This window comes from Notamacropus eugenii, chromosome 1 (genome assembly GCF_028372415.1).
Source record: "Notamacropus eugenii isolate mMacEug1 chromosome 1, mMacEug1.pri_v2, whole genome shotgun sequence".
In the NCBI taxonomy this organism is placed as follows: Eukaryota; Metazoa; Chordata; class Mammalia; order Diprotodontia; family Macropodidae; genus Notamacropus; species Notamacropus eugenii.
In genome coordinates, this window is record NC_092872.1 from 308,739,764 (window position 1) to 308,760,123 (window position 20,360).

At 33.6% G+C, this 20,360-nt stretch overlaps 1 protein-coding gene across 2 annotated transcripts in view; it reads right to left on the minus strand.

Moving 5' to 3' along the window:
• The window catches only part of SAV1 (salvador family WW domain containing protein 1), a 58,138-nt gene that overhangs the window by 20,774 nt on the left and 17,004 nt on the right, over nt 1–20,360 (minus strand). For both annotated transcript variants that reach the window (XM_072629450.1, XM_072629451.1), the window contains exons 3-4: nt 2,270–2,537; nt 941–1,084 (exon numbers count right to left, since the gene is read on the minus strand). In XM_072629450.1, coding sequence (XP_072485551.1) covers nt 941–1,084; nt 2,270–2,537 — 412 coding nt within the window. The remainder of the gene's footprint in view (nt 1–940; nt 1,085–2,269; nt 2,538–20,360) is intronic.

Genomic DNA, 20,360 nt, shown 5'->3' on the forward strand with positions numbered 1-20,360 from the left:
CCCCATAGCCCACGCTGGGCTGCACTCTGTTCCAAGCCTGGTGTGACAGACCCTTCCTGTCAGCCTTCTAGGCTGAATTTGGCTCGAAATTTGTTTTACTGTCATTTTGTGGCTTCTGTTGCTGTAGAATTTGTTTAGAGTCATTTTTTATAGGTATTTTAAGGGGTATAGGAAGACAGCTAGAGCATGTCTGTCCTTCTATTCCACTATCTTGACTCTGCCCCCTGTTTGGTTTTTAAAACTCTTCACAAGCAGGCTTCAACCTATACTTCTGGTCTTCTAACATATATTATTACTTTCCCTCAAGTCCTCCATCTTCCAGCAAAATTGGTTTCAATCATCTCTTCACCTCTTATCTTTGCAATATCTGTCCCTCATCCTTAGAATGTACTTCCTCCTTCCCTCTGCCTCTTGGAATCTCCAGTTTCCTGATCTCTCTCACTGCCAGTATTTCTTCTTAAAATGATCTCATATCTATTTTGTATATACATATTACACACACACACACACACACACACACACACACACACACACACACACACCTTTCCAACTAGATTTTAAGTTCTTTGAACGCAGAGGATGCTTTACTTTTGGTGATCTCTAAAACCTAGCATAATGCCTACCACATAATACATACTTAATAAATGTTTGATTTCAAACAGTCAAAGACTACAATTGAATTTAGTATTAATTTATAAAGAAGTAAAAAAACAAGTACAGAGTAAAGTATCATGTCACTTAATCACTAAGATCAGTGCTTATTGTCTCTGGCTATGCTAAACTGAGAAATGTGCCAATGATTAAATCTCTATGCTTCATGATTTGATTCCTTTTAACTATAAATATGATAACTTGCATCACTGTGTACATGCACTATGCTATCTGATTTAATCTTATCAAAAAACAAAATTTTTATTTTATGAAATGTAAAAGTACTTACTTCATAGGAGCCCGAGCATAAACCTGAAGCCAGTCAGGGATTTCTGCCGAATGGTATGGATTTGCAGGTACCAGAAGGGACTGGCTTCTTTCAGCTTGCTGAGGCTGATATGTTACAGGAGGAGGCTGATCATACCGGGGTACACTATAAAAAGGAGTTAACATTTATTTTTACATAGGTCTTAAATAAATTTTTAAAGTTATAAAGAATAACTACATTAATTTTAACTATCTGTCAAGCCCTTTAAAAAGCTACTCAATGAGTTCCTAGTGTAAATTTCTTGAACTTTCTTCACTAAGGGGATTTTTTTCCTAAAACTGATCATAGAATTTTCATAACAAAATTGTCTGTTTTTTAGATTTTAAAATATTTTATTCTGGTGGATTTTTCAAACTAATAAAAGAAGAATAGAATAGATGATCCTGAAGTCCTTTTCAGCACTAAAATTCTTTAGTTCTTATATATATATTCCTATATATACAAACTTTTCTTAAATAACATATGGGAGAACTTTATTAAACTGATAAACTATAAAGGTCAAAACCTTTGGTGGAAAAATTTTTTAAAGTATTCTACTTTAAATTTAGCTAACACCCTTTTATTATTTCAATGGAAGCACTCATGGGATGGATATTCTTTTTTTTTTTTTAAAGAGCAGAAAATCACTGCCTTCAGACAGGCAAGAATTAAAGCGGACTGGAATACAGTGCTGCCTTACAATGTTGCAAAATCTTCATTTTTTCACACAGGAGAAAGAGATGAATCACTGTAGATATTAGAAGTGAGGGAAAGAAACATGCTAAGCAATTTCTTAAAAGAAAACTTAATATAATATCTGCAATTAAGTAAATGAAAAGACAAGACTATTTAAATCTAGGTTCAAAGGGTTATTTTAATAGTACAAGGAGTAATACTCTATATAACACATAGCAATCTAAATGTTAACAGACAGGTGTGCTAGTTTCCTATCAATGAAGTCATTTTTTAGACACTTCTAACAAAAAAAGAGACTAACGTAGTAAGATTCAATCAGAAGATTTCAGATCCCAAGTTTTGAGATCACTGAAAGTAGCTATCAAGTAAAGTAATTTTTAAAATAAAATCTTCATTTTAAAAACTACTCTATAAATAAAGGTAAGGACAAAAGTAAAATGCTACTTTAAAAAGCTCTAAGGTAACTTAAAATACTTCCTTATAAACAAGCCACAAAATTAAATAAGACTGTAACATATGATTATTCTATACAAACACACACATACACACACACACACACACACACACACACACACTGAACAAAAGGAAAAATAGTAAGTATCACTGATACTCTACCTAGGAGCACATGGATGTCTATACTGGGCTCTCTTATTTATATGATCTACATAATATAATCCAAATTCTGATGACTCAACTCGCTCCCATCCTGGAGGAAGTCCCTCTCGTTCAAGAGGATGGCTCCAATGAGTTGTGTTTGTGTTATGATCTATGTAGTATTTTCTTCCTCTAATTGTCCAGTCAACAGACCAGCCAGGAGGAAGGGGTACATCTTCAGAACTGTGGTTTAAATTCCCTAAAGATGTAGCAACAACCTTTCCAATGGCTGGAAAAAAAAAAGAGAATAATGACATTAGTTTTGGAAATACTCTATGAAAAAACAGTAATATCTTCCCTGAGAAAAACTGCCAGAATCATACTCAGTATAAAGTACCTTTCACAAACCTAGCAAAATACCCATTTTTCTATCAAGTAAAAAAGCATAATGAGGAAAAAAATAATGTAAAATTTTACACTTGACAGAGAGCAGTTGGGGCAGAGGAGAGAGGACACAGGCAAGCAGACAACTAGGATTGTCAATGGAGAGAAATTGTATGATTAAGGTTTGTAAGTATATATAATCTTTGTGGAAGACATACTTTCAAAAGGATGCAGACTGGGAGAAAGCTGAATATGTGAAGCAGTCATTTAAACAAAGAAATAAATAAAATGGCCCATTTTCAACAGATGTATTCCAAAGACTCCAAGTAGAAACCAGTATTTTGAACAGATAAAGAAAAATGCCACAGGAGCTGATATTGAATGCAATGAAGTGTCTTTCTTTTTCAGGAAAGACTACATTTATCTTCTTCATTATCTCTGGTGATGTCATATTTAATGGTTTAATATTCTTTCACTTAGAGATAATTTGTAAGTCCCAGAACTCCTTGTTCTCATGTAGCTATATATAGCTACATATAGCTATTCATGTACATAAGTAAAATTCCAAGTAAATACAAAAAAAAAAAATTTTACACTTAGTTGTTCACTATCACAAAGTGATCGCCATTTGGATTTTCACAAAATTCTGAGGTGATGTCAATTATGAAAGAAAAAATATCAGAAAAAACAATTCCATTCCCTATTGAAGGGGAGAATTTATTGGTTGGTCTACTTTTTAAAAATTTATATCCTTCTTCTTGCAACACTGATGATTTAAAAATACTACATATGATTTTCAATTACTTCAAAATTCTGTGATTTATCCTCCAAGAACACAGATAACAAGCTTTTTGTGCCTTGATGAAATGCAGTGATTGAGGAAATTTATCACCTGGTGGCCAACCTTCCACATTACTATTTAAAATTTTAGTGGTTAGTCCTCAGACAATAAAACAACATAAATACTACTAGATTTGGACCTTATAGCTTGTTTCTCAGAACTTATACTCAATCAGCATAGCTTTTGAGAACACAGCATTATCTCTATGCCTTCTGTACATCAGATTTGAACTTTCAGGGTAAAGAACATTTTGACTGAAATGATAAAAGTTAACATAACTCTAGCTCTTAAACCATCATTTTAAAATGGTATAGCTATCTACTTATGGATCGCAAAATAAAGAGATTTATACCCACCAAAAGAAGTCCGGAAGGAAAAGCTCAATTATTCTGTTTTTTAACAAACTCTACTGTCTTCCTACTACTGTTGTAAGGTATCATAGAAATTTGGCCTGTAATGTATTTATGGTAGGCAAATGTGCTCTAAGGGGATAGAGGAGAGAAACAGAGGGTATCAGGGAATACTCCTCAGTTTCCTTTGCTTGATGTTTATCCAGGTCACGCCCACGACCCTAGAGTGTCTCCTAGTGCTCTGTCCTATGCTCTTTTTTCCCTGTACACATTTTCCTTGGTGATCTCATCAGCTCCTATAGATTCAATTATCATCTCTATGTTAATGATTCTCAAATCTATTTATCCAGCCCTAACTTTTCTGCTGACCTTTAGTCTCATATCTCCAACTGCCTATTACACATCTAGAAATGGATATCCTATAGGTATCTTAATCTCAACATGTTCAAAACTGAACTCCTTATCTTCCCACCAAATGTTCTCTATTTCCTAACTTCTTTAAGGTTGTCAAAGGCACTACCATCTTCCCAGTCATGCAAGTGTCATCCTTGATTCTTCATTTTCTCACACCCCATCCCGTAAACAATCCATGACCAAGTGCTACCAATTTTATCTTCATAATATCTCCTGTATTTCTTTCTCTTCTCTGATACTCTACTGCAGGACCTTATCCCATCACACCTGATTTATAGTAATAACCTGTTGGTCGATTACCCTTGCACACCTCCCTTCCAACCTGCGGCCATACTCCATTCAGGTGTCAAAATGATTTTCCTAAAACATAGTTCTGATGTATTCTAAAAGCTCCTGCCACTGCTTATCACCACTAAAATGAAATATAAAATCCTCTCCTTGGTACTCAAAAAAATTCATAACCTGCATGCCCCCTCTTCCTGTCTTCTATATTTTACTTAGCTTATTCATGCTCACATATTCTGTAGTTCTTTGACACTGTCCTCTTTGCTGTCCCTTAAACATCACCTCTCAACCCCAGGCATTTTCACTAGCTGTACCTCATACCTGGAATGCTTTTCCTCCTCATCTCTGCATCTGCTTTCTTGGCTTCCTTCAAGTCAAACTTTTTTTTAAGGTAAAATCTCACCTTCTACAGGAAATCATTCCTGATTCTCCTTAAATCTAGTTCCATTCACTGATTATCTCTAATTTGTTCTGTATATTGCTTGTTTGTACATAGCTAAATCTGCATGTTGTTATTAATAGAAAACAAGTTCCTTGGGAGCAGGAACTGTCTTTTCCTTTTTTTGCATCCACAGCAGTTAATAGAGTGTCTGGCATTTAACTGGTGCTTAATAAAATTTTAATGGATGACTGACTGTATCTTTCATTTCACTGGTATAGGGAACTTCCAGGTGAAGAATCCCCCTCTACCAATGCAGTTGGGCACTTGTTATGCCGTTTATAATATTAAAGAATTGTGTAGAACACAAAGAAGTCAAATGTCCTGCCAGGATCACACAGTCAATACATGTCAGAGGCAGAACTTGAACACAGGTCTTCTTGGTTTTGAAGTTAGCTCCCTAACTATTACCCCACATTGCCTCTCTGCTGTGCCCATTAGCCAGGGAAAGGGGAGAGCAGGAAGTAGGAAGAAATGAAGTAATATTAGCAAATAATAGGTAGATCTAATGCAACCATTAAGGTTTCAATACTTCAAACTACATTATGTTCATCAAGAATTCCCATATGCTTTTAAAAAGCAATGCTCTAATTGATTCCTAAACTTAAATTTCAATTAATTTCCTCAGAAAAATTCTGAAAAGTCAATGTCCATGTGTCTGTGTATGAATATATATAAATATAAATATATACATATGCACAGACATGTTATACCTACTCTTATTTAAACATAGTCATAATTACAATTTTATTTCTATTAAAACCTTATTTCTATGATGTTTTCATTTCACTTCTGTACCTAAGAAGTTTTTTTAACTTTTTTAAACCTCACTTTTTACAGTCATAAATTACTGCATTGGATTCCATGATCTCTAAGGTCTCACATCCAACTGTGAATCTAGGATACTATTACTCCAATGGTTGATTCTAAATGGTACTTTACTTTTATAAATATAAAATTACAGTGGTTACTAATCTTCCATTTCCAGGCATAGGCATTTAAATATAAGCTGCTTGAAGACAAATATTGTTTTACCCTTACTGTGTATGCCAGCACTTACCACAATGCCTGGAACATATGAAGCACCAAATAAACATTTGCTGACTTCCTGAAAGGTTAAATTATTATGTCATCTAATAAGGTCAAAGTCCTACTTTCAATTAATTGGTTTTTATCTATTCAATAGCCCAAAACTGCACTCCTAATTCCGACCTTGTGTCCTAGAAACAAAGGCAGTTGATCACAAGCAGGGATGCAGTTGAGTAGTACCAGTTTGCTCAGTATTTTATATATTTTATTTTAAAAGCACAAAAAAAAAAAAATCAATCAGTGTTAGTTTACAGGAAAATAAATGTTTATCCTTCTTTTAAGTTAGTATATAAAATTTGCTACTCTCTCTAAAAATTATGCAATGTTTAGGAGCATTTCTAAAACTTCATGATGTGACTAAACCTGACTTTAAATAAAATGGCATAAATCTTGCAGGAAAACTTATTAAGATTTATTTTTGAATTTGAACAAGCAGGCAAAATAAATATTTGTAGTAAAATCAAAGTGAATAAATAAAAACACTGATGACTGCACATGCAATCTTCTGAGCTGTTGATTATATATATTAATTTCAATGACTAATAGTTAATCAATTAGAAGCCAATATTTTCTGTTATGTACTGATTTCAAAACAGTATGACTGACTAATCAAAACAACCAAGTTGGGGCGGATGGGTGGCACAGTGAATAGAGCCCTGGCCCTGGAGTCACGAGGACCCAAGTGCAAATCTGGCCTCAGATACTTGACACTTACCAACTGTGTGACCTTGGGCAAGTCACTTAACCCCATTTGCCTTTCCTTCCCCTCTCCAAAAAAAAAAAAAAACACAAAAAAACAAAAACAACAACAACAACAAAACAAGCTGATTAGCTTACTATGTTCTTATAGATCATTTACAATTTCTTTCTTCATGGCAAACTCATGTTCCCATGAAAAGCAGTTCCAGAACTGTTGTTTTAAAACTATTATGTACTATCACTGATGGGTATTAAGATGCTTTTAAATGATATGCCTAGGACCCAGGAGCTCTGTGGCAAGAAAGACGGCAAAGGGGGATCTCAACAACAGAATAGCCCCATAATCCCACATAGAAAAGGATGTAACTATGACCACCACATTCAGGATCACTCCATCCAAGAGTACCTGAACAAAGCTTTATCCAAGCACAGGTCCCCACAATTAGATACTGAAGTTTCTGAAATGTAAATATTAAGAAACACACTTGAAACAAAAAAGATACAAGAGCTGGAGGAAAATCTATTATGTTTCAGCAGAAGTAAAAAAGGAAGGGGCAGCAATCTTGATCTTAGACAAAGCAAAAACAAAAATAGACATAATTTAAAAAGATAAACAGGAAAACTATTTTTGTTGTTCAGGTAAGTCATGCCCACCTTTTTGTGACCCCTTTATGGGACTTTCTTGACAAAGATACTAAATGATTTACCATTTCCTTCTCCAGTTCATTTTATAGATGAGGAAACTAAGGCAAACAGAGATAAGTGACTTGCCAACACTTCACAAGTGTTTGAGGCCAGACCTGAATTCAGGAAAATGAGTCTTCCAGACTCCATACCAAGCACTCTTTCCACTGTACCACCTAGCTGCCCCAGGGAAACTATACTTTCCTTAAAAAGAAAAATTAACAGTACCATAATGAATTAATAGCAATACTGAACATATGCCATAGTATCTAAATTCTTAAAGGAAAAATTAAATGAGTTACAGGGTAAACAATTTACCTGTTTATCCCCTCAGAGACCTAAACTTAAACATAAAAAAACAAGAAAAAAGTTAAAGAGATGAAAAGAATTTTTGAAAAGTTAGATATGATAAACCTCTAGAGAATACTGAATGAGACTAGAAAGGATTATATTTATTTCACATCTGAGCATGGCATAATCACAAAAACTGACCATGTATAAAGGAAAGAAAATCTCAACAGTAAATACATAAAAGCATAAATATTAAATGCATCTTTTTCTGACAATGCATTAAAATAACTTTCAAGAAACAATATTTAAAGCATATGTTAAAAACAAATTTGGTTTTAAAGGAATGTTAAAAATAGTAAATAATAAATTTATTTTAAAAATAAAAAATAAATTAGAAACTAAATAGCAATCTTAACAAACTGATGGGTCAGACAACCAAAAGTAGGAACAATAATTTCATTAAAGATAATAACCATAATGAAATAACAGACCAAAATTTGTGGGATGCAGCCAAAATAGTATTTAAGGGAAATAATTTATCTCTAAATGTTTACATCAATACAAAAAAAGGAGCAGATCAATGAATTGGGCATACAACTAAAATAAAATAAACCAAAAAATTTCAAAACCCCAAATAACATCAAAATAAAAATTGTGAAAATCAAAGGAGATTAACAAAGTGAAGTAATAAAATCACTGAACAAACAAAACTAATTTTAAAAACAACAATAAAATAGATGACACTAGCTAATTTGAATTTTTAAAAAGAAAATTACCAGTATCAAAATTGAAATAGGTGAATTTGCAAACATGAAGGAAAAATAAAAACAACAACAGGGAGTAATTGTGCCAAACTGAATGCCAGGAAAACTAATAGTCTAAATGAAATGGATAAATATTTACAAAAATATAAACTGCCAAGGTTAACAGGGCAGGAAATAACCCTATTTTAGAAGAAGAAACTAAAAAAGCCATAAATGAACTCCCGAAGGGGGAAGAAAAGGGCAAAATACATTTCCAAGTGAATTTTATCAAACATTTAAAGAACAATTGATTCTAATGCTACATAAATTGTTTGAAAAAAACAGGTAAACCAAAACCAAACTCTTTCAATGATACATATCTGATCTTGATACCTAAACAATGGAGAGTCAAAACAAAGAAAATTATAAACAAATAAATACTGATACAAAAATTTTAATAAAAAAATATGCAAGGAAATTATATTATATCACAAAGATCACACACTATACCCCATTGATTTATATCAGGAATGCAGGGATGGTTCAGTATTAGGAAAACTAAAGGCATAAATGGCAATATTAATAATAAAAACAGGAAAAATCATATGATTACTTCAACAGATGCAGAAATGGCTTTTGACAAAATACAATGCCCATTTCTGTTAAAAACAGAAAGCAAAGGAATAAATGGAGCTTTCCTTCAAATGAGTAGTATCTATATAAAACCAAGAATCAGCACTATCTATAATGGATTTAGGCTTATAAACTACAAACTTCCAGAAACATCAGGAGCGAAGCAAGGATATCCATCATCACCATTCCTATGAAATATTTTACCAAAAATACTAGGTATGGCAATAAAAAAAGAAAAGGAAGTTGAAGAAACAAGTAGGTGCTAAGAGAAGATAAAAACATTACTTTTTGCTGATGAAGAGAACCCTAGAGAGTGAGCTAAAAAATTAAGTGAAACAAAAACTTGGGTAAAGGATATAAAATAAATTCATACAAATAATTAGTATTTCTGTATATTATCAATAAAATCCAATAAGAAGAGATTTTTAAAAATCTATTTATGATAACTATAGACAGAGTAAACTACTTGGGAGTCTACCCGCCAAGACAATTACAACAACTTTACTAACACAATTATAAAACGTTCTATTTTTCCTGAATTTATTTTAGTTTTCAACATTCATTGAAAACATTCAAGTTTTAAATTTTCTCCCCTTCCCTTCTCAAGATGGCATGCAATCTGACATGGGCTCTACAGATACATTTCTATTAAACACATTTTCACATTAGTCATGTTATAAAATGTCCTTTACAAAAATAAAGACACATCTAAAAAATTGGCAAAACATTAATTGCTCATAAGCAAGATGAGTCAATATGATAAAAATGACAATATCACCTAAGTTAATTTACTTATTCAGTACCAAACCAATAAAACTACTAAGTACTACTTTATAAGGGTAGAAAAAAATGACAAAATTCATATGGAGGAACAGGTCAAGAATATCAAGGGAATCAATGAAAAAATGTGAAGGTTAATGTTTATTGGCAGAGCTGTGAACTGGTTCAGCTACTTTGGAGAGCAATTTCTAAGGCATTCTAATTCTGAAAGACTTAGCAACTCTGTTCAACACAATGACCAATTCCAAAAGATTCACAATGAAACATGTTATTGACTCCAGATAGAGAGCTGATAGATTCAAAGTACAGATCAAAATATGACTATATAGCTATAGATATAGATAGACAGACAGACAGACAGACATAGATATAGATATAGATAAGAGACTATTTTTCTTGCTTGCAGAATGGATGGAGCAAGGGAATGATAAGGGACATAATTTAGATTTGAAATTTAAATTAAATTTGTAAAGAAAAATGAAATACCTTGGGGACAACAAGGTGGTACAGTGGATAGAGCACTGGGCCTGGAGTAGGGTCTCTTAGTAGCTGTGTGATCCTGAGTAAGTCAATTAGCATGTATGCCTGCTACCTCAACTGTAAAATGGAAATAACACCATCGATCTCTCAGGGTTGTAGTGAGGATCAAATGAGATAATAATTGTAAAGAGTTTAGTACAAAGTGCTTCACCCATAATAAGCTCTACATAAATGCTAAGTTTTTATTATCATCATCACTATCATTATTACACTGAGCTCAAAAGGAAAATTAGAAAAGGAGCAGAACAAAATGAGGGTTTAAGAGTGAGGGCAGGACAGGTGAAGTAAAACAAATTCAAATGTCATGGCCAGTGAGGTATGTGAAGAGGCGAAAGGAGGATTAAAAGGAATGGAAGAGTAAAATCCTGGAACTGGGTTGGGGGAAAGGGAAGAGATGAGCTACAGTAGCAGAAACAGGTCATTTCATGTATAGTTCATAAATAAAAGTGGTAAGAGAGAGGGAGTTTACAAACTCCCTCTCCTCATTTGTGAAGAGAAGAAAATGCAAAAGACAAGATCAAGGGAAATATAACAAATAATAATAACCATGAATGTGGATGGGGTTAACTCACTCATAAAATGAAAGACACTAGCTTGATTTATTTATAATATGACAGAAGCCTAACCTTAATTTGCCTCAACTATGTCATCTGTAAAATGGACATAACAGAACCTATCTTGTAGGGTGGTTGTAAGGATTAAATGAGATAGTATCAATTAACCAGTAAACATGTATTAAGCAGTTACTATGTGCTAAGCATTAGGTAAGTATTTAGCACCATACCTGACACAAAATTAAGTGCTACATAAATGCTAATTATTATTATTAAGATTTACAAAGATTTAAAATGAGGGGCTGAAGCCAAGTCTATTATGCTTCAAATAAATTCAAACACGCAAAGGGAGCAACAATGATTTTAGACAATGCTATAGTAAATACAGATATAATAAAAAGAGATAAGCACAGAAATTCCATTATGCTTAAAGGTACCATATATAATAAAGCAACATCAATACTTAATATATACATATCAAATAACATAGCACTGAAATACTTGAAAGAAAATTAACTAAACTGGTACACTGCTGGCAGAGCTGGCAGTCATTTCAGAAAGCAATGGGACGTTATGGAGACAATGTAACCAAAATCTCCAGAGATTTCACTTCTAAGAAAAAAGGAACCATATACCAAAAAATTATTTTATAGAGCTAGAAAAAAATAATAACAAAATTCATCTGGAAGAACAAAAGGTCCAGAATATCAAGGGAATTAATAAAAAGAAATGCTAAAGAAGGTAGACTAGTGATACCAGATCTTAAGTTGTATTATAAAGCAACAATCATCAAAATCAGTTGGTAATGACTAAGAAATAGAGGGGTAGATCAGTGGAATAAGTCAGGTAGACAAGACACAGTAGTCAATGACTATAGGAATCTATCTATAGATAAACCCAAAGACTACAGCTTCTGGGATAAGAACTCACTATCTGACAAAAAACTGCTGGGAAAACTGGAAAATAGTATGATAGAAACTAGGCATAGATCAACATCTTATATCATATACCAAAATAAAGTCAAAATGGATACACAATTTATATACAAAGGCTGATACTATAAGCTAACTGGAAGAGCAAGGAATAGTTTACCTGTCAGATTTATGGAGAACAGAGGAATTTACGGCCACACAAGAGATAGAGAACACTAAATAAAAAAAGTTTTGCACAAACAAAGCCAAGGCAACAAAGATTAGAAGGTAAGCAGAAAACTGGGAAGCAATTTTTACAACCAGTGTCTCTACTAAAGGCCTCATTTCTAAAATATATAGAGAACTGAGTCAAATTTATAAGAATACAAGTCATGCCCCAATTGATATGTCAAAGGATACGAACAGGCAGTATTCAGATGAAGAAATTACTGCTATCTATAGTCACATGAAAAAATGTTCTAAATCACTACCGAATAGAGAAAAGCAAATCAAAATAACTCTGAGGTACCATATCACACCTATCAGATTGGATAACATGACTAAACAGGAAAATGATAAATGCTGGAGAAAATGTGGGAAAATTGGAACACTAATGCACTGCTGGTGGAGTTGTAAACTGGTCCAACCATTCTGGAGAGCAATTTGGAACTATGCACAAAGAGCTATAAAACGGCATACCCTTTAACCCAACAATACCACTTCTAGGTCTGTATCCTAAAGAGATCATACAAATGAGAAAACAACTCATATGTACAAAAATATTTATAACAGCTCTTTTGGTGATAGCCAAAAATTGGAAATTGAAGGGATGTCTATCAGTTGGGGAATAGTTGAGTAAGTTGTTGTATGTGAATGTAACGTAATATTACTGTGCTATAAGAAATGATGAGAAGACAGACTTCAGAAAAACAGGAAAGACTTACATGAACTAGTGCTGAGTGAAGTGAGCAGAACCAGATCATTGTACACAGTAAGAGCCACACTGTATGATGACTAACTTTGATAGACTTGTCTCTTCTTAGCAATGCAAGGATCCAAGAAACTCCAAAAGACTCATGATGGAAAATGCTGTCCACACCCAGAAAAAGAACTATGGAGTCTGAATACAGATGGAAGCACATAATTTGCTATCTTTTTTTTCTTTTTTGTTTGTTTCTTTTTTCTCATGGTTTCTCCCACAGGTTCTAATTCTTCTTTACAACATAATTAATGTGAAAATATGCTCAAGGTGAATGTATATGGAGAGCCTAAATCAAATTGCATGGTATCTTGGAGTAGAGGGGAAGGGAAAGGTAGGGAGAAAATCTGGAACTCAAAATCTTATGGAAGTGAATGCTGAAAACCAAAAATAAATAAATAAATTTTAAAGAAAAAAAGGCACCATATACATCAAAATACTTGTAGCAACACTTGTTGATATAGCAAAAAAAAAAAAATGCAAACCTAATAGATTCCCATCAATCAGAGAATAACTAAACAAATCGTAGTATATAAATGTAATAGAATATTACTGTGCTATAAGAAATGACAAATACAATTAATACAGAGCATAGAAATATTTACATGAACTGATATAAAATGAAGTAAAGAAAACATATGACAATAACTGCAATGATACAAACAAAAAGAACAACTAAATCAAACAATCAAAATTGAATGTTGCATCTAGGTACCCCCTTCAAATAAAATCATTTTTTTAAAAACTGAAACCACCAAGAAGTCAACAAAAATATTTTTTTATATGATGAAATGGATAATTTTAGGAAAAACTCAGAGGACCTTCAAAGTGATAAAGAATAGAACTAAAAGAACCATTTATTCCATGGCAACATTATGGAGAAAAACAGCTTTGCAAGACTTTAGAATTCCGATCAATGCAATAATAAATCACAAATCCAGTGAAGTGAAAATGAAACACACTACTCACCTCCTGCCAAACAGTGCAGAATAAAATATTTATTTTTAAACACCATGGATACCCAACCATTATTGATAAAAGAAAAAAAAAAGATACCGGATTATTTTAGAATTATGTTAATTTGAGTTAATACAGCGATGTTTAACCCATTTTTAAACTGAGAGGCATTTTCTGCAATAAAATTAAGAATATGCAGTATCAATTTATTTTTTTTCATAACGGTAACAAATTTGTTTACAATAAATGCTATCACTACTTAATTTTATGACATTATCTTGCCTCATTCTGGCTCTTGAGAATTTAACTAAGTGACAAATATGAGTAAATTTTTTTCAAACTTTGTTATATTCCCAGGGTTACTCTTTGATAATGCCAAGTACACATAATGACAATGATGTGATACTGAAAAGCTTTTCTAAATACATTGTGTCCACAGGGCTTCTCTCTGATATGTTTCTTTGATATTAAGATGTTTTCTCAGTATATAAGCTATATGGCTTCTTTGTATTATAAATTTTCCAATATGCAAGGGATAAGAAGCCTTTTTGCAACACTCACTACTTTAGGGATTCTCCTTATGTGAAAAATAAGATACATCCTAAAGTGAAGGTTAAATCTAAAGATTTTCCCATATTCATTGTAATGAAAGGGAAATATGTTCTCTGACAGTGAGCAAGAATTGAATGGTCAAAAAAATATTTTTTCCATATTCATTATGGAAAAATGCCTCTTTACTATTATTCTATGTTATCTGGGTCTCTTTTCTTACCAGGTTTTTTTGGTGGGAGGTTTGATTAACAATTGCACGAAACCTCTTCCCTTTCTTCAAGTTTTTAACTCTCTTTCTTCAAAAAGATTATTCTGGGTCTTTTTATTAATATTTCTGGTAATGCTACTTGAGAGATTTGATATTTTGAAGTTGATTCCTTCATCTCAGTACAACTCTTCTAGTCTAGAGAGATTATTTCTTAGGACTTCTCTTAAATTCTCTGTATATCCAGGTATCCAAGGCTCTTCACCTTCTTCAAATTGGAAGATCACACTAGATTTTGAAATAAAGTCAATGAGATGAGGTTTGTACAGCTCTCCACTATCTCATCAGCTGCCTCCACTCCCCTTGGATCAAATTCGTGGTCACATCCTTGAATTTTACTGATTCATGCTACCTGGCTGTCAAGTACACAGGAGTCATTTTTTTCATTTTCTGTATTCCTTTCTGCAAGACTGAATCTTGAGAATCCTGTCTTCATGTATTTTGTTGTTCAAATTTTTTTCAGTCATGTTCAATTCCTGATGATTCCATGTGGGGTTTTTTTCGCAAAAATACTGAAACAGTTTTCCATTTCTTCTCCAGCTCATTGTATAGGTGACAAAACAAAGTCAAACAGAGTTAAGTGACTTGCCCAGGGTCACACAGCCAGTAAGCGTATGAAGCCAGCTTTGAACACAGGAAAATGAGTCTTCCTGATTCCAGATCTGGCACTCTATCTACTGTGCCACCCAGCTGTCCTTACATATACGTGTCAAATTTTCCTCACTATCTTCTTGACATTAATTATATTTTCAACTCATGCCCCTGGGCAGAAATACTCTGGTACTACTAACAATAGAACTTTCTTAACGTAAATATCAATTTTCAGCCATGGATACTAGAGCAACTGGAGTATCTTTCAAAACCATGTCCCTTTCCTATACCAGAACTTCCCAAAGATCTGATCAATATGTCCTCTATGTTGAATTGTTTCTCCTGGTTAAAATCCTTTTCTACAGGGCCCAAACTTGTCCTTATGAAACTAGAACCCCAAGGGAGGGCAGCTCAAGGACAAGGTCTTTCCAATGGCAGCTTTTTCTTTGGGGCTCAAATATTTGTTTCCCTGACACAGTCAGCTTTAAAGTTTCTGTGTGGGTTCTTCCAAGGACTACAAATCAAAGCTCATAAAATTCTATTATTTCAGTTTGTGAAAAAAGAAAACAAAAAAAGTAACTAAAATATATTTGAATAATTTGATGATTAGGAATAATCAATGCTTTAAAATAAAGCAGAAATGTGATGGGACTTGGAGGAGACCAGATCTCCCACAAATGCCCCAGTAAAGTTCTAAAAATGCACTAATATGAATGATAAAATCAAAGATAAAAAAATCATAAACTCCTCCATATAATTCAGATCTGCAGAAGAATGATGGAAGCCTGCTAACCCTGAGCAGAAACAAACCTGTGGGGCAGAAATCAAGAGTGCCCGAGGCAGCACCAGGGAAGGAAGCTGCAACAGGAGATACGGCAAGTATGGTACCCAGGCAACTGTACACTAGAACCTGAGTAAGTTCTAGGATCAGATCAATGCTCAAAGACAGAGGGTTAGGGAAGCATGAAATCCATGGTCTTCACAGAAGTTCTACTATCAGAGCAGCGTAGATGAGTCTTATTTGGACCAAGAAAGGGATAAAAGTAAATTTAAAAATTTATTTAATTTAAAATAAATATCTAAAAATTAATTATTTATTCAATTCAGAAATCATGAAACAAATAAAGGGTTAGTGAGATAAAGGAAAAGTAGCAGAGTTTGGCTGTACAATAAAAAAGAACTGATAGGAAGCTTTTATAAAAGTCTTAAGGAGGTAGTTAACAAATAAGATATAAACACCCACAAGTAGTTCAACAAAGGCTGAGCTTGTCCATCAGTGTCAAGAATAAAAGTATTACTACAATGATCTGCAAACTGTATGAGATGTTTCTACTTCTGCAGCAGCCAAGTGATTGTTTTCCCTTCAAGAAGAAAAAGCTAATGACTTGCAGAATACCTATCAAAATTCCAGGTTACCAGGAACAATCAAATGTTTCCTTAGAAAACAGAAATTGAGCTTCGATGGGAAAAAAAGAATTTTAAGTAGCAAAAGGGAAATTTGAGCCTCTAGATTTTGTAAAGCAGAATAATATAACACCACCACAGAAAGGGAGGAAAAAACAATCATATATTTAAAGGTAAAAAAACACGTATGTACAGGCTCTTCCTGAAGGAAGATAGTTGCTCTGAAAAATAGAGCCCCAATTCAGTAACTAAAGTTGGACAGATGAATGAAACAAAAAAGATACTGAAGAGTATAAAATTATATTATAGATCAAGAGATGTCCAAAAATATCTCCTAGAAGGAGAGGGTAACTCCATAGCAGTTGCAAAAAAAGAAAATTAATTTTCCACAAGGTCTAAGTAAGTTACTTAAAAGAAATGAAGTAATATAACATGAAATTTAAAACTCTGAAGAAAAGAATTAAAAGAAATATAAAGACTCTAAAAAAGGAAAGTAATAAACTTTATCCAAGTAAGGTACTCCGTGAAAAGTAGAATAATCCAAACAGGAATCATTATTCCATGAGACAATAAGACATATTGGAACAAAATTTTTAAAAATTGAAATAATTGGAGAAAATGTAAACTATCTGATATCAAAAACAACTGACCTGGAAAACTGGTCAAGGAGAGATAATTTAACAATGACTGGACCATTTGAAAAACATCATTTAAAAAAGCCTTTATCCATAAACAAAAATTACCCAGATTTTCTTTTTAAATCAAAGGGCAAAGTGAAGATGGAGAGAACCCACCAATGACCTCCCAAAAGAAACCCCAAAAGCAAAGTCCCAAGAACATCCATAACAAAATTCCAGAACTTCCACATTAAAGTAAAAACACTTAAGTCTCCAGAAAAGAAATTCAAAGATACCAATTAGAATCACACACAACCATACAGCTTCACGCTCTCTCAAATAAATAAATAAATGAAACAAACCAGAAAATCTTGGAATGCAATATTCCAGAAGGTAGAATCAGGTCAGAGTATAGCCTTACAAACAAGAATAACTTATTTCACGTGGGAAAATGGATCTTTAGTGGAAGACAGAATTTTCAAGTATTTGTGATAAAAAGATCAGAACCAAGAAGGAACTTCGAAATACCATCTGAAGAGAGAAGAGAAACCTAGAAAGGTAAATATATCTGAGCAACTAAAAAAATCTGTATGATGATGCAGACCTAATACTCAAAGGAGGAAAACTAGGAATAGGGACAAAAAAACAAAACGTGTCCCTTAATGTTGTAAAAGACTAGAGGAAAGCAACTTAAGAAAAATGGAGAACATGGACATGGATTCTGTTTCAAAATGGGAGAAAGAGGAGGAGTTTAAAACAATATACTAGGATAGAAAGGAACAATGGGGTAGAACTTGCTATTTCTCATAGAGGGCATAAGGAAAAGAATATACAAACAAGAAGGAAGGGTTGAAGGGAACAGATAACAGATGAAACTGGTTCATCTGAAAAGGACAAGGAGGTGTGAATACACAATTTATAGAATAAATTCATCAAACTCATCAGGGAAGGAGGCAGGGCCCCCAGGGGAGGAGATAGAGGGATTTAATACCTGAGAGAGAAAATTAGCTTCAAGCAAAGCACACTTCCTGATCCTACAATAGGGATTAAATGGGAGGAAAGGGTTTGAATCTAAGGAAGTGCCGATCTACTGAGGAATGAATGAACAAATTATATTGATATATAGTAATGGATTATTATTTCACTGTAGGAAATGATAAAAAAGAAAATTTCAAAGAATCTGGGATAGTATGAACTGATACAGACTGAAGTAAGAACCAGGAAAATATGGAAAAGAAAGACAACTCTAAAAGACTCTAGAAATCTAATCAAAGCAATAACCAACCACATCTCCTGAAGACCTATTATGAAACATAAAACTGACCTAACTGACCTGCCAAGAGATTCAAAGTACAAAAAGAGACATACATTTTTGACGAGTATCATTGTGCGGAATCATCTTGCTTCATTATGATATTTATTACAAGATATTTCCTCCTCAAGAGGGGGACTGGGAGTTAGGGGACAGGAAAGTTAGCAAGTTAAGCCAAAAAGAGAAGTCCGTTGAAAATTAAGTAATAGAGAACAGAAACCAAGAAGCACAGACAGGCTTTTGTTTTTTTTAAGTAATGTGTGGCCAAGTCACATGAGCAATATAAAACAGAGGATTAGACATTTTCTCTCATCCCCATGATCTCTCAAACCTATCCAAAACAGAAACTATGTGCCAAACTTCAACTCATTCCATGGTATAGGAGACCCAGAATCCAAAAGAAGGTTAAAAAAAAACACACACAGAGGAACTAACACACACTGATCCTGAGTTCCCTCAGTACCCCTTTTCTCCACACCCACCCACAGACCTCTCATGCTACTGGGAAGAAGGCTGAATTAGCAAATCCAAGGACATGATACAGGCATACTCAAAAACCCACTCCTGCACTGAAATGTTCCTTCCTTTTTTCCAATGCTTTAGACCCTAGCTTCAGGTTATGGGAAGTTTAATCAGGCCTCAACTGCCCGTTTGGCTAAAGCTCTTCAGGAGCAAAGCCTGCTGGGGGTTGTAACCCCAAGCATTAGTGCTGCAAAGTTCAGTTAGGGAGGGTAGAAAGTGGAGTAAGAACCTTAAGTAAAGAAAAGCAAGGCCTGGAACATCTGTGATTAGATTAGAGAGATTAGAGAGGCAGTCAAAGCTCAGATGAAATTAAATAACATAATATTCTGACCTCCTCAAATGTTTTTGTTAGCACTACAAGTTGGCATTACTGCTATTAATGTTTCAGTTCCTGTATTAGTTTAGTGAAATCTAGGAAATTTAGTAGTTTTATATTAACGAAAACCGGATTGATGAAGGCAGTAGTAGTACATTGTCTTTTACATGTAGAAGAAACCAAGAAGCCCTACTGTATAACTGTGCTGTTACATAATCCTACATTGCATGACATTTCCCTCTCATCACATTGTTCTCATTTTTCCCCCAAAACAACAAAAGAGAAAAAACACATATTACATATAATTTCTGTTTACTTATTGTCTTAATGATGAAACTAGAAATGGAAAAAAAAAAAAAGCTTGTCCTTAACTATATTTACAATTTGGAATTTGCATGAACTGATTTAGTAAAATGTTAAACTATTAAAGAAGAAAAAAAATTAAAATCATTCAGCCAACATGGTTGACTATCTAGCATATTTCAGCAATATGTGAGTACAAGGTAAAAAGACAATAGGATTAATTCAGGATTGGTACTTGGCAAAGTGTGATCAGTACAAGAACAGGGCTGCACATGTGACTTGGGAACATAAATAGTTTAACATTGAACTGATTAACCAAAGTGTCAAGATTAGGAAAGAAAAAGTAAAGCCAGAGTAGATATAATGATTTCGGAGAACCTGAGATTAGAGACACTGGAGATCACAGTAAAGATGAAGAGTACTTTTAAAGACAATAGGCATACAGAGATTTTATGGTCACATAGAATTTCACAATTCTAAAGCATGTATGTGAAAAATTTGTAGGAAATAGTAGAGACCAATGACTGTGACACTGTGTGTATCTAAGGTAGAATAAAGGAGTAAGTCAGAGGAGCTGAGGAACTTAGTAAACTGAGAGACTGAAGTGTTTGACAAAATACAGTTAGTTCTGCTATGACATATCATGTGCTTTTTACA